Source organism: Rhinatrema bivittatum, chromosome 7, assembly GCF_901001135.1.
Source record: "Rhinatrema bivittatum chromosome 7, aRhiBiv1.1, whole genome shotgun sequence".
Classification (NCBI taxonomy): domain Eukaryota; kingdom Metazoa; phylum Chordata; class Amphibia; order Gymnophiona; family Rhinatrematidae; genus Rhinatrema; species Rhinatrema bivittatum.
In genome coordinates, this window is record NC_042621.1 from 310,544,419 (window position 1) to 310,559,842 (window position 15,424).

General features: G+C 44.6%; 1 protein-coding gene across 1 annotated transcript in view; it reads left to right on the forward strand.

Annotated features, from left to right (window-relative positions):
* LOC115096253 (disintegrin and metalloproteinase domain-containing protein 9-like) overlaps window positions 1-15,424 on the forward strand; it is a 150,600-nt gene that overhangs the window by 15,176 nt on the left and 120,000 nt on the right. Inside the window, exon 2 of the mRNA XM_029610761.1 lies at window positions 9,103-9,200. Coding sequence (XP_029466621.1) covers window positions 9,103-9,200 — 98 coding nt within the window. The remainder of the gene's footprint in view (window positions 1-9,102; window positions 9,201-15,424) is intronic.

Genomic DNA, 15,424 nt, shown 5'->3' on the forward strand with positions numbered 1-15,424 from the left:
TGTGCCGGCTCACGATTCTAACGATTTATAACGATAAATCGTTAGAATCTGTATTGTATTGTGTTCCATAACGGTTTAAGACGATATTAAAATTATCGGACGATAATTTTAATCGTCCTAAAACGATTCACATCCCTAATGTACACTCTGGAGGAAAGGAGGAGCAGGGGTGATATGATACAGACTTTCAGATACTTGAAAGGTTTTAATGATCCAAAGTCAACTACAAACTTTTTCTGTTGGAAAAAAAATCAGCAGAACCAGGGGTCACGATTAAAAACTCCAGGGAGAAAGACTCAGAACCAATGTCAGGAAGTATTTCTTCATGGAGAGGGTGGTGGATACTTGGAACAACCTTCCAGAGGAAGTGGAGAAGACCAAAACTGTGAAGGATTTCAAAGGGGCGTGGGATAAACACTGCAAATCCATAGAGGATGTGAATGAAGTGGAGGCATGGGGGTGGCTTGCGGGAATGACGGCTACTATCTGGAGACAATACCCTTATTCAATAAACATATACACGGTTAATGTGACTGACTCCAACATTGCTCTAAGCTTCAATGGCAAGAGGAAATGTGGAAAAAAGGATTTGCATTCACAAAAAAGCGGGGAGTAGCTTGCTTGTTGCGGCGGTTACTATCCCAAACCAATAAGCCTGATACTTCACTTTTTTTTTTCAATTTATACTTTATTAAATTTCTTAATACATTTATAATGAGAAAGAAAAACAGGTAAATTTTGGAATAACATTACCAAAGTTTTAAACATACATAAAAAAAAAGGAAATTACTTTTATGTATTACCAATTTTAAGTCCTCAATCTGAGAAGCCATTAAAAAAATTCATTTAGGAAATATTCAATCAATTTGAACACTTAGAGCCATATTTCTATTTAACCAGTTACATTATCCAATGAAAGCTGTTATACGACCCTCATCCATCCTTATCAGATAGAAAAACTTCTAGGTGTGCAGGATCAAGAAAGACAAACTTATTCTTTTTATATACAACAAGGCATTTACAGGGAAATTTGAGAAAGAAGGTGGCTTGATACTTCACTTTCAATGAATATCCAGCATAGTTCTCTGCGGCAACGGCATGGGGGAATGAAGATAAGAGGATTTACATTCAGACAACAACCAACAAGGACTGAATTGCATAGTTTGGGTAAACAAATAAGCGTGGGAGTAGCTTGCTTATTGCGGCGGTTACTACCCCTAACCAATTAAGCTTGATACTTCACTTAGATGCAGCTCCAGCACTACTCTCTACATTAATGGTGGGGGTGGAAGGTAACTAGAACCAAAAGGTTACTGATAAGGGCCAAGAGTAACAGATAAGTATGAGAAAAAATAAGTGTGAATGCTTGCTGGGCAGACTGGATGGGCCGTTTGGTCTTCTTCTGCCGTCATTTCTATGATTCTATGTTTCTAGGTTTCATGCCTCTTTGAATATTTTCACTGTTTTGTCTTCACCACCTCCTCTGGAATGGTATTCCAGGCATCCACCACCCTTTCCATGAAGAAATATTTCTTGACCATGTTTCTCCCTGGAGTTTCATTTCGTGACACATAGTTCTACTGAGTTCTTTCCAATGAAAAGGTTTGTCGATTGTGCATCATTAAAACCTTTCAGGTATCTGAAGGTCTGTATCATATCTCTCCTGCACCTCCTCTCCTCCAGGGTATACATATTTAGGTCCTTCATCCTCTCTCAATAAGTAATTTGATGGAGATCCCCCCACCAGTTTGGTCACCCTTCTCTGTACCACCTCCATCCTGTCCTTATCCTTGTTGAGATATGGTCTCTAGAACTGAACATATTACTCCAGATAAGGCCTCACCAAGGACCTATACAAGGGGATAATCACCTCCTTTTTCTTATTGGTTATTCCTCTCTCTGTGCAGTCCAGCATTTTTCTTCAGATCGCTAGACACTATCACCCCAAGGTCCCTCTCTTGCTCTGTGCACAACAGCCTTTCACCCCCATCACATACAGTTCTTTTAGATTACCACACCCCAGATGCATGACTCTGCACTTCTTGGCATTGAATCTTAGCTGCCATATCTTTGACTACTGTTCAAGCTTCTTTAAATCACATCTCATTCTCTCTACTCCTTAGGTTCTTTTTTTAGGATCGTTTATACTTCTCGAATGCTGTTCTTTTTTAGTTAATTCTTTCAGCCAGCTCCTTAGAGAACCATAAGAACATAAGAAATTGCCATGCTGGGTCAGACCAAGGGTCCATCAAGCCCAGCATCCTGTTTCCAACAGAGGCCAAACCAGATCACAAGAATCTGGCAATTACCCAAACACCAAGATGATCCCATGCTACTGATGCAATTAATAGCAGTGGCTATTCCCTAAGTAAACTTGATTGATAGCAGTTAATGGACTTCTCCTCCAAGAACTTATCCAAACCTTTTTTGAGCCCAGCTACACTAACTGCATTAACCACATCCTCTGGTAACATATTCCAGAGCTTTATTGTGCATTGAGTGAAACAGAATTTTCTCCGGTTAATCTTAAATGTGCTACTTGCTAACTTCATGGAATGCCCCCTAGTCCTTCTAATATTCGAAAGTGTAAATAACCGATTCACATCTACTCGTTCAAGACCTCTCATGATCTTAAAGACCAGATTGGTTTCTTTTTCCTCTTATTCTTCTTTACTTTCCTAACATATAGATTTGTTGCCTTTGTAATAACTGCTATGTCACCCGCTTGGCAGCCCTTCTTCCTGGCTCTGCTTCTCAAGACTTCGGCACTATTTAATGAAATCGAGGAATATGGGACTAACCCCTCTTGCATCAATGTTGGTCTTTGGTTCTTCCCAGTCGTAGGATCCTCTTGCATCCTAAGAGACTTCCATTCCTGGGTGCCTGAGAGCTCATCCCGTCAGCCTTAGCACATTCCTAGAACAGGATAGGATAGGAGAAGACCATGAGAAGAAGGGACTTCATGAGTTTGTGATGCTCCTTAGGACACTTTCCAATAGGGAACTTCAGAACACTATACACTCCTACTATCTCAGACCTCACACATCCATAGTCTATGAAGACTGACATATATAGGAAGTGATACTTTGGTCATATTCTTACATCTGATTTGTGTCTTCTGACTGAGTCTTGGTGGGTTGTTGGACAATCTAGTGAGTTTGTGTATTTGTTGAATGATCTAGTTGGAGTTTGAGTGTGCTCCATGGTGATATGATTAGATTTGGTTATATTGCAAAGTCATCTGGTTGTTTTTTTGTGTGCTGAAATGATTTGTTTGGATATGGGGTTGGTTGGGCTTTGGTAGATTTTATATGCCTTGTGTGGCCTTGTTAGATTTTGGATGCATCTTGGAATGGTAGTATGTGCTGTAGGTGTGATCTGGCTAGATTTTGAGATGAACAGGACGAGTGGACCAGTTAGAGTTTGGTATGCTGGATAGAGCTTGTAAATGTTTTGAAAGTGTTTGAGAGCATTCTGAGAGTGATGCATAAGAACATAAGAATATGCCATACTGGGTCAGACCAAGGGTCCATCAAGCCCAGCATCCTGTTTCCAACAGAGGCCAATCCAGGCCATAAGAACCTGGCAAGTACCCAAAAACTAAGTCTATTCCATGTTACCATTGCTAATGGCAGTGGCTATTCTCTAAGTGAACTTAATAGCAGGTAATGGACTTCTCCTCCAAGAACTTATCCAATCCTTTTTTAAACATAGCTATACTAACTGCACTAACCACATCCTCTGGCAACAAATTCCAGAGTTTAATTGTGCGTTGAGTGAAAAAGAACTTTCTCCAATTAGTTTTAAATGTATCACATGCTAACTTCATGGAGTGCCCCCTAGTCTTTCTATTATCCGAAAGAGTAAATAACCGATGCACATCTACCCGTTCTAGACCACTCATGATTTTAAACACCTCTATCATATCCCCCCTCAGTCGTCTCTTCTCCAAGCTGAAAAGTCCTAACCTCTTTAGTCTTTCCTCATAGGGGAGCTGTTCCATTCCCCTTATCATTTTGGTAGCCCTTCTCTGTACCTTCTCCATCGCAATTATATCTTTTTTGAGATGCGGCGACCAGAATTGTACACAATATTCAAGGTGCGGTCTCACCATGGAGCAATAGAGGCATTTTGACATTTTCCGTTTTATTCACCATTCCCTTTCTAATAATTCTTTTTGCTTTTTTGACTGCCACAGCACACTGAACCGACGATTTCAATGTGTTATCCACTATGACGCCTAGATCTCTTTCTTGGGTAGTAGCACCTAATATGGAACCTAACATTATGTAACTATAGCATGAGTTATTTTTCTCTATATGCATCACCTTGCACTTGTCCACATTAAATTTCATCTGCCATTTAGATGCCCAATTTTCCAGCCTCACAAGGTCTTCCTGCAATTTATCACAATCTGCTTGTGATTTAACTACTCTGAACAATTTTGTATCATCTGCAAATTTGATTACCTCACTTGTTGTATTTCTTTCCAGATCATTTATAAATATATTGAAAAGTAAGGGTCCCAGTACAGATCCCTGAGGCACTCCACTGCCCACTCCCTTCCACTGAGAAAATTGTCCATTTAATCCTACTCTCTGTTTCCTGTCTTTTAGCCAGTTTGTTATCCACGAAAGGACATCACCACCTATCCCATAACCTTTTACTTTTCCTAGAAGCCTCTCATGAGGAACTTTGTCAAACGCCTTCTGAAAATCCAAGTATACTATATCTACCGGTTCACCTTTATCCACATGTTTATTAACTCCTTCAAAAAAGTGAAGCAGATTTGTGAGGCAAGACTTGCCCTGGGTAAAGCCATGCTGACTTTGTTCCATTAAACCATGTCTTTCTATATGTTCTGTGATTTTTATGTTTAGAACACTTTTCACTATTTTTCCTGGCACTGAAGTCAGGCTAACCGGTCTGTAATTTCCCGGATCTCCCCTAAAGCCCTTTTTAAATATTGGGGTTACATTTGCTATCCTCCAGTCTTCAGGTACAATGGATGATTTTAATGATAGGTTACAAATTTTTACTAATAGGTCTGAAATTTCATTTTTTAGTTCCTTCAGAACTCTGGGGTGCATACCATCCGGTCCAGGTGATATACTACTCTTCAGTTTATCAATCAGGTCTACCACATCTTCTAGGTTCACCGTGATTTGGTTCAGTCCATCTGAATCATTACCCATGAAAACCTTCTCCATTACGGGTACCTCCCCAACATCCTCTTCAGTAAACACCGAAGAAAAGAAATAATTTAATCTTTCCGTAATGGCCTTATCTTCTCTAGGTGCCCCTTTAACCCCTCGATCATCTAACGGTCCAACTGACTCCCTCACAGGCTTTCTGCTTCAGATATATTTTAAAAACTTTTTACTGTGAGTTTTTGCCTCTACGGCCAACTTCTTTTCAAATTCTCTCTTAGCCTGTCTTATCAATGTCTTACATTTAACTTGCCAACGTTTATGCATTATCCTATTTTCTTCTGTTGGATCCTTCTTCCAATTTTTGAATGAAGATCTTTTGGCTAAAATAGCTTCTTTCACCTCCCCTTTTAACCATGCCGGCAATCATTTTGCCTGCTTTCCACCTTTCTTAATGTGTGGAATACATCTGGATTGTGCTTCTAGGATGGTATTTTTTAACAATGACCACGCCTCTTGCACACTTTTTACTTTTGTAGCTGCTCCTTTCAGTCTTTTTCTAACTATTTTTCTCGTTTTATCAAAGTTTCCCTTTTGAAAGTTTAGCAAAAGGGAAACTGACAAAATGAGAAAAATAGTTAGAAAAAGTTGGATTTGTGTAAACTGTTGGAGTCGACAGTTGGATTTGGTGTTGCTGAATAGTCTGGCTAGATTTTGGGTGTGCTGTGGAAGTGGTCTTTTCAGAGATACAGTGTGTGTGGGAGTAGTCTTGCAGAGATTGTGCTGTGGGAGTGCCCATTTGAAGGACTGAATGTGCTGTGAGAGTGCTCCTTTCAGAGACTGGGTGTGCTGTTAGACTGGTCCCATTAGATATGGGTACGCTGTAGATGTCACCTGGCTAGTTTGAATGTCACAATGATTTATCCAGTTCTCAAATTTATTTAAATTGATTTTTATATATATATATATATATATATATATATATATGTATATATACAGCCCAACTAGAGATGCAAAGCTCAGTCCTCAAGCTCTGGTTTTCTCTACACATACTGAGATTCATCCATGTTCCTTCATCTGTTGCACAGCATTACCTCTCACAGGGGCGGATTTTCAGAGCCCTGCTCGCGTAAATCCGCCCAAAACCGCCTAAATCCGCCCGGTTTTGGGCGGATTTACGCGAGCAGGGCCCTGCGCGCCGGGAAGCCTATTTTACATAGGCCTCCTGGCGCGCGCAGAGCCCCGGGACTCGCGTAAGTCCTGGGGTTCTCCGAGGGGGGCGTGTCGGGGGCGTGTCGGGGGCGGGCCCGGTCGTCGCGGCGTTTCGGGGGCGTGTCGGCAGCGTTTTGGGGCGGGTACGGGGGCGTGGCTACGGCCCGGGGCGGTCTGGGGGCGTGGCCGCGCCCTCCGTACCCGCCCCCAGGTCGCGTCCCGGCGCGCAGGAGGCCCGCTGGCGCGCGGGGATTTACGCCTCCCGGAGGGAGGCGTAAATCCCCCAACAAAGGTAAGGGGGGGTGTAGACAGGGCCGGGCGGGTGGGTTAGGTAGAGGAAGGGAGGGGAAGGTGAGGGGAGGGCGTTAGAAGATTCCCTCCGAGGCCGCTCCGATTTCGGAGCGGCCTTGGAGGGAACGGGGGTAGGCTGCGCGGCTCGGCGCGCGCCGGCTATACAGAATTCCTAGCCTTGCGCGCGCCGATCCAGGTTTTTAGCAGATACACGCGGCTCCGCGCGTATCTACTAAAATCCAGCGTACTTTTGTTTGCGCCTGGAGCGCAAACAAAAGTAGGCTATTCGCGCGCCTTTTAAAATCCACCCCACAGTGTCTTTCTCTCTGGTATGTCCAGTTGCTGTTACCATATACGGAGACTATTTAGTGTGTAAAATAAATATATTTTCTGCAGAAGAGCATTAACAGAGAAGAAAGACAAACTTTACTTGCAGAGGCTGAAGTGCTGGGGCGGAGCACCGAATGTTAGAAGAGAGGCTGCAGTGCTAGGGCAGAGGCAGATGTTTCAAGCATCCAATGCTATAGTAGAGAATGCAGTGCTAGGGCAGAGGCAGATGTTTCAAGCATCCAATGCTATAGTAGAGAAAGCAGTGCTAGGGCAGAGGCAGATGTTTCAAGCATCCAATGCTAAAGTAGAGAAAGCAGTGCTCGGGCAGAGGCAGATGTTTCAAGCATCCAATGCTATAGTAGAGAATGCAGTGCTAGGGCAAAGGCAGATGTTTCAAGCATCCAATGCTACAGTAGAGAATGCAGTGCTAGGGCAAAGGCAGATGTTTCAAGTATACAATGCTACAGTAGAGAATGCAGTGCTAGGGCAGAGGCAGATGTTTCAAGCATACAATGCTACAGTAGAGAATGCAGTGCTAGGGCAGAGGCAGATGTTTCAAGCATACAATGCTATAGTAGAGAATGCAGTGCTAGGGCAGAGGCAGATACTACAAGCATACAATGCTACAGTAGAGAATGCAGTGCTAAGGCAGAGGCAGATGTTTCAAACATACAATGCTACAGTAGAGAATGCAGTGCTAGGGCAGAGGCAGATACTACAAGCATACAATGCTACAGTAGAGAATGCAGTGCTAAGGCAGAGCCAGATGTTTCAAACATACAATGCTACAGTAGAGAATGCAGTGCTAGGGCAGAGGCAGATGTTTCAAGCATACAATGCTATAGTAGAGAATGCAGTGCTAGGGCAGAGGCAGATACTACAAGCATACAATGCTATAGTAGAGAAAGCAGTGCTAGGGCAGAGGCAGATACTACAAGCATACAAGGTTACAGTAGAGAATGCAGTGCTAGGGCAAAGGCAGATGTTTCAAGCATACAATGCTACAGTAGAGAATGCAGTGCTAGTGCAGAGGCAGATGTTTCAAACATACAATGCTATAGTAGAGAATGCAGTGCTAGGGCAGAGGCAGATACTACAAGCATACAATGCTACAGTAGAGAATGCAGTGCTAAGGCAGAGGCAGATGTTTCAAACATACAATGCTACAGTAGAGAATGCAGTGCTAGGGCAGAGGCAGATACTACAAGCATACAATGCTACAGTAGAGAATGCAGTGCTAAGGCAGAGCCAGATGTTTCAAACATACAATGCTACAGTAGAGAATGCAGTGCTAGGGCAGAGGCAGATGTTTCAAGCATACAATGCTATAGTAGAGAATGCAGTGCTAGGGCAGAGGCAGATACTACAAGCATACAATGCTATAGTAGAGAAAGCAGTGCTAGGGCAGAGGCAGATACTACAAGCATACAAGGTTACAGTAGAGAATGCAGTGCTACGGCAAAGGCAGATGTTTCAAGCATACAATGCTACAGTAGAGAATGCAGTGCTAGTGCAGAGGCAGATGTTTCAAACATACAATGCTACAGTAGAGAATGCAGTGCTAAGGCAGAGGCAGATGTTTCAAGCACACAATGCTACAGTAGAGAATGCAGTGCTAGGGCAGAGGCAGATGTTTCAAGCATACAATGCTACAGTAGAGAATGCAGTGCTAGGGTAGAGGCAGATACCACAAGCATACAATGCTACAGTTGAGAATGCAGTGCTAGGGCAGAGGCAGATACTACAAGCATACAATGTTAAAGTAGAGAATGCAGTGCTAGGGCAGACGCAGATGTTTCAAGCATACAGTGCTACAGTAGAGAATGCAGTGCTAGTGCAAAGGCAGATACTACAAGCAATCAATGCTTGTATGGAGATTGCAGTGCTAGGGCAGAGGCAGATACTACAAGCATACAATGCTACAGTAGTGAATGCAGTGCTAGGGCAGAGGTGGATTCTACAAGCATACAATGCTACAGTAGAGAATGCAGTGCTAGGGCAGAGGCAAATGCTACAAACATACAATCCTACAGTAGTGAATGCAGTGCTGGGGGAACAGGATTTTCAGAATTCATTTTCACTTTTTCGCAGTGTTTTCTCATATAAATTTGTTTTCTAGGAGCACTATCTGAGCAGGAATCCAGTCTGCCTGACTATGAAATTATTATCCCTCAGAGGAATAAACAGCATACCACTGCCACTGATGGAAGAACACAGGTATCTGTAACAAAGTCTCATTCACACCTCCTGCCACTACCCTCATGCACTGTGATGGAGTCCCACTCACACCTTCTGTCACTGATCTCACACACTGCAATGGAGCCTCATTCAATCCTCCTATCACTGACCTCACACACTGAAATGAAGCCTCACTCATTCCTCCCATCACTGATCTCACTCACTGCGATGGAGCCTCACTCATTCCTCTCATCCCTGACCTCACACACTGCAATTTATTTATTTTATTTATTTTAGTTTTTTCTATACCGGCATTCGTGAGAGTATCACATCATGCCGGTTTACAATAAACAGTGGGGTGATAACAGGAACACTGAACGAAATAAATAACAGGTGCTAACATAAAATAGTTACAGTTACAATAAAACAAGGATAAGTACAACTAGGAGCAAGAAGAAAAATGATAGGAACTTTAACATAGTATTTTAACCGAAGTATGACGGGGTACATTACAAAGAATTATGTGATTTACAATGACTTGTTCATTTGAACAAATTGCAGTTTTTTACATAAGGGTAGTGATCAGAAGTAATGGTTTTCTGCATACGGGTAGTGCTTGGAAGTAATGGTTTTCTGCATATGGATAGTGCTTGGAAGTAGTGGTTTTCTGCCTATGGGTAGTGATCAGAAGTAATGGTTTTCTGCCTATGGGTAGAGATCAGAAGTAAAAGTTTTCTGCCTATGGGTAGTGCTTGGAAGTAGTGGTTTTCTGCCTATGGGTAGTGATCAGAAGTAATGGTTTTCTGCCTATGGGTAGTGCTTGGAAGTAGTGGTTTTCTGCCTATGGGTAGTGATCAGAAGTAATGGTTTTCTGCCTATGGGTAGAGATCAGAAGTAAAGGTTTTCTGCCTATGGGTAGTGATCAGAAGTAATGGTTTTCTGCATATGGGTAGTGCTTGGAAGTAGTGGTTTTCTGCCTATGGGTAGTGATCAGAAGTAATGGTTTTCTGCCTATGGGTAGAGATCAGAAGTAAAGGTTTTCTGCATATGGGTAGTGCTTGGAAGTAGTGGTTTTCTGCCTATGGGTAGTGATCAGAAGTAAAGGTTTTCTGCCTATGGGTAGTGATCAGAAGTAATGGTTTTCTGCCTATGGGTAGAGATCAGAAGTAAAGGTTTTCTGCATATGGGTAGTGCTTGGAAGTAGTGGTTTTCTGCCTATGGGTAGAGATCAGAAGTAATGGTTTTCTGCATATGGGTAGTGCTTGGAAGTAGTGGTTTTCTGCCTATGGGTAGTGATCAGAAGTAAAGGTTTTCTGCCTATGGGTAGAGATCAGAAGTAAAGGTTTTCTGCCTATGGGTAGTGCTTGGAAGTAATGGTTTTCTGCCTATGGGTAGAGATCAGAAGTAAAGGTTTTCTGCCTATGGGTAGTGCTTGGAAGTAGTGGTTTTCTGCCTATGGGTAGTGCTTGGAAGTAGTGGTTTTCTGCCTATGGGTAGTGATCAGAAGTAAAGGTTTTCTGCCTATGGGTAGTGCTTGGAAGTAATGGTTTTCTGCCTATGGGTAGAGATCAGAAGTAAAGGTTTTCTGCCTATGGGTAGTGATCAGAAGTAATGGTTTTCTGCCTATGGGTAGAGATCAGAAGTAAAGGTTTTCTGCCTATGGGTAGTGATCAGAAGTAATGGTTTTCTGCCTATGGGTAGAGATCAGAAGTAATGGTTTTCTGCCTATGGGTAGAGATCAGAAGTAAAGGTTTTCTGCCTATGGGTAGTGATCAGAAGTAAAGGTTTTCTGCCTATGGGTAGTGCTTGGAAGTAGTGGTTTTCTGCCTATGGGTAGTGCTTGGAAGTAGTGGTTTTCTGTATATGGGTAGTGCTTGGAAGTAGTGGTTTTCTGCATATGGGTAGTGCTTGGAAGTAGTGGTTTTCTGCATATGGGTAGAGATCAGAAGTAAAGGTTTTCTGCCTATGGGTAGTGATCAGAAGTAATGGTTTTCTGCCTATGGGTAGAGATCAGAAGTAAAGGTTTTCTGCCTATGGGTAGTGATCAGAAGTAATGGTTTTCTGCCTATGGGTAGAGATCAGAAGTAAAGGTTTTCAGCCTATGGGTAGTGATCAGAAGTAAAGGTTTTCTGCCTATGGGTAGTGCTTGGAAGTAGTGGTTTTCTGCCTATGGGTAGTGCTTGGAAGTAGTGGTTTTCTGTATATGGGTAGTGCTTGGAAGTAGTGGTTTTCTGCATATGGGTAGTGCTTGGAAGTAGTGGTTTTCTGCATATGGGTAGTGCTTGGAAGTAGTTGTTTTCTGCATATGGGTAGTGCTTGGAAGTAGTGGTTTTCTGCCTATGGGTAGTGATCAGAAGTAAAGGTTTTCTGTATATGGGTAGTGCTTGGAAGTTGGTTGTAGGTGGGTAATGAGTTTAATCCGAGTCTGGGAAGGCTTTTTTGAATAGCCATGTTTTGAGTCTTTTCCTGAATGTTGGGAGGCAGGGTTCCTGCCTTAGCTCCGTTGGGATGGAGTTCCAGAGCGGAGGTCCTGCTGTGGAGAATGCCCTGTCTCTGAGAGTTATGTGAAGGAAAGTTTTGGAATGAGGTACCTGAAGAGAATCTTTATAGTGCTCTCTTATGGGTCTGGAGGAAGTATGTTTTTTGAAAGGGATTTGTAGGTTGAGCGGAGCTATTTATAAATAAAGCCTCACTCACTCCTCCCATCACTGATCTCACACACTGCAATAAATCCTCACTCACTCCTCCCGCCCCTGACCTCATACACTGTGATAGAACCTCACTCCGTCTGTCCTTGACCTCACACACTGCAATAAAGCCTCACTCACTCGTCCCGTCCCTGACCATACACATTCACTCTTCCCATCACTGACCTAACACACTGAGATGGATCCTCATTCACTCCTCCTGACCCTAACCTCAATATGATGGAGACTCACTCACTCCTTCCTACACTAACCTCACACACTGCAATGGAGCCTCACTCATTCCTCCCATCCCTGACTTCACACACTGTGAAGGATTCTCACTTACTCCTCCCGTCATTGACCTTGCACACTGTGATAGATTCTCACTCACTCCTCCCATCATTGACCTCACACACTGTGATGAATTCTCACTCACTCCTCCCTTCTTTGACCTCACACATTGCATTGGATTCTCACTCACTCCTCCCATCATTGACCTCACATACTGCGATGGATTCTCACTCACTCCTCCCATCATTGACTTCACATACTAAGATGGAGCCTCATTCACTCCTCCCGTCATTGACCTTACACACTGTGATAGATTCTCACTCACTCCTCTCATCATTGACCTCACACACTGTGATGAATTCTCACTCCTCCCTTCTTTGACCTCACACACTGCACTGGATTCTCACTCACTCCTCCCTTCGTTGACCTCACACACTGCACTGGATTCTTACTCATTCCTCCCTTCATTGACCTCACACACTGCACTGGATTCCCACTCACTCCTCCCGTCATTGATCTCACGCACTGCAATGTAGCCTCACTCACTCCTCCCATCCCTGACTTCACACACTGCAATGGAGACTCATTCACTCCTCCCATCATTGACCTCACATACTGCGATGGATTCTCACTCACTCCTCCCTTCATTGACCTCACACACTGCACTGGATTCTTACTCATTCCTCCCTTCATTGACCTCACACACTGCACTGGATTCCCACTCACTCCTCCCGTCATTGACCTCACGCACTGCGATGGATTCTCACTCACTCCTCCCATCATTGACTTCACATACTGAGATGGAGCCTCATTCACTCCTCCTATCATTGACTCACACACTGAGATGGATTCTTACTCACTCCTCCCATTTCTGACTTCTCACACTGTGATTCTCACTTACTCCTCCCGTCATTGACTTCGCACACTGTGAGGGAGTCTCTCCAAATGAGAACAAACGTTTGTTGGGTTTTGAACCGTTGGCTTGTGGTGGACTCTGATGTCCTGATGCTTAGTCACTGAGTGGCACCATTGAGGGGATTCAAGCAATGTATGGAAACAGCACCGAGCCTGGTACCAGAACCAGTAACCCTGCCCCTTAAGTGCACATTTGTTTGGACTAGAAACTGGATCCTGGGTATTAGGAAGTTTTTCTTGGTAACTTGAGGGCTGCCTGGGCATAGCAGGAATAAATAATCACTGGATGCTGAGCCCTGGACTGTGTCCCTTCCTCCATATTCACCAGACGTGAGGACTAGGGATGCACAGAAGAAAACATTTGTTTTGTTTACTTCAGTCATTTTGTGGGGACCTAAATTCATTTCATTAGTTTTGAAACAAATATATATATATTTGTTTATTTGTTTTTTTTGTGTGCCATGAAAGTAAATGGGGGATACACTGCAGCTATTTTGGGCTGCAGAATTGGGGTTTTCTCATCAATTCTCATGGTGCTCAAAGGAAGAAATCATGAGAAGGGGAAAGAAGTCCGAGGGACCCAGACTGAGGCAAAGTAGCACCCAAAGGGCATGAAGAAGATAAAGGCTCGAGTTTAAAAGTGTTGCTCACCCAAAAATGGCCATAGACGCAAGCGTGCGGTCCACATGCGAGCAAGGCAGATTCTAGAAGTCGCAATTTATCGTGTATACGTGAGTGTGCGAGCAAGAAAGACGTGGGTGGGGGTCTGGGCGTTCTGCGCGTAACTCCATATATTAAAAGCTCAGGGCGTGTCACGCGGCGGCTTGCTAGCCGCGTAACCTTACTGCTGCTCCTGAGGAGGAGCAGGCCTGCAGATCTTGATTTTTAGGGCTTACACGACAGGATGAAGGGTCTGGGCCTACTGAGGGGCGGGCAGGATGAAGAACCAGAGGGGTCTGGATGATCTCGTCATTGACTGGAAAGACTGTGGACTAACTGGGAAAAACTGGGAACGTCCCTCGCACAAGCATATTTTAAAATTCGCTTTCACACCGTGTGTTAAAGCCAGCAAGGCCCTATAGAAGATATGCGAAGTAGGTTTGCTCGAGTAGTCTCTTAAAATTAGGAACGTATTTACGTCCGGTAGGCGTATTCTAAGACATATGGACGCAAGTGCATGCATGACTTACAATTCCAGGGGGTCTCCGCTGGCGCGCCGACGCACGTGTATATGGGCACATGCGCACTTACTTTAAAATTAGCCTGCAAGGCTCTGTAAAGGGAAAAGGGAGGTGCCAGCATGGGCAGGACTTCTCCAAGGAAGAAAGCTGGTGTGGGAAGGCTGCAAAGAGGGCACCGGTGACAGTGGCATGAACCCTTCGTGGCTGTGCAAGTTGGCACCTAACGTGGCATCCACATCCTAAGACACCAAGAAGGGGGAGCAAAGCAGAAAATGTGGCAGGAAGAGGAACACCTCGGCACTGATAAAGGGACAAAGCAGTGCGAGGGGGCAAGGTCTGAGGGTGCGGCTGCAAGGCAGAGAGGCACAGAGACCACCAAAGTGAGCATGGGGGGTACAGCCCTCCACGCGGCCTGGGTGCGATCCCCGGACCTCAGCCCAGTCACATGGCTGGGCCGGATGTAAGTGCAGGAAGGGGGGTGGTGTAGGGCCTGCAGCTTCTGGAGGGGGAGGGGAATAGGCAGGGGGGCTGGGACACTATCTTTGACTTGGGAGGTGAGAAGGGGAGGGGGGGGCCAGGACACTTGGTCACTTGGGGGGTGGGAAAGGGCTGAGACCCAAAGTAGGTGCTTTTCTGCACGGATGGTGGTGCTGGTGGGGGCTGGGAATTGTCACTGCATGGGCTTTTTTTTTTCTATTTTTTCACTTTGGGAGCGTTGGGGTCCACTCAACTGGCAGCCCTAGGTTGAGCCAGCGGTCAGCACTGCCCCCCCCCCCCCCACTCAATTTCCCCATTTCCCATGACTTTTATTTTTCGGGCCAGCAGCCCTGTGGGGAGATGGCGGTCCCATGAGGTTGGGGGCCACCATCGTCTTAAAGGGCCGCACACCGCATTCTTTTGTGCTGCAGTGTTTGGCTGCGAGACCAGAGAACGCGCTGTACAGCCAGGGAGGGAGCCCTGCGATAGAGAGACCCCTCCTACGATAAAACATTGCAGGTTGGTGCATCTGGGGTGAGGTTGGTACTCAGTACCTCTTAGCTGAATACGTTTGGACTTATCCGGCTAAATGATGTCGATTCAATATTTGCTCGCATTTACTGGCTGGGAGACGGGATGGAGCGTTCCAGTATGGAGCTACCTAGCTGGCTAATGTAACAAGATATGTGCAGATATTCAGCCTAAGTTAGCT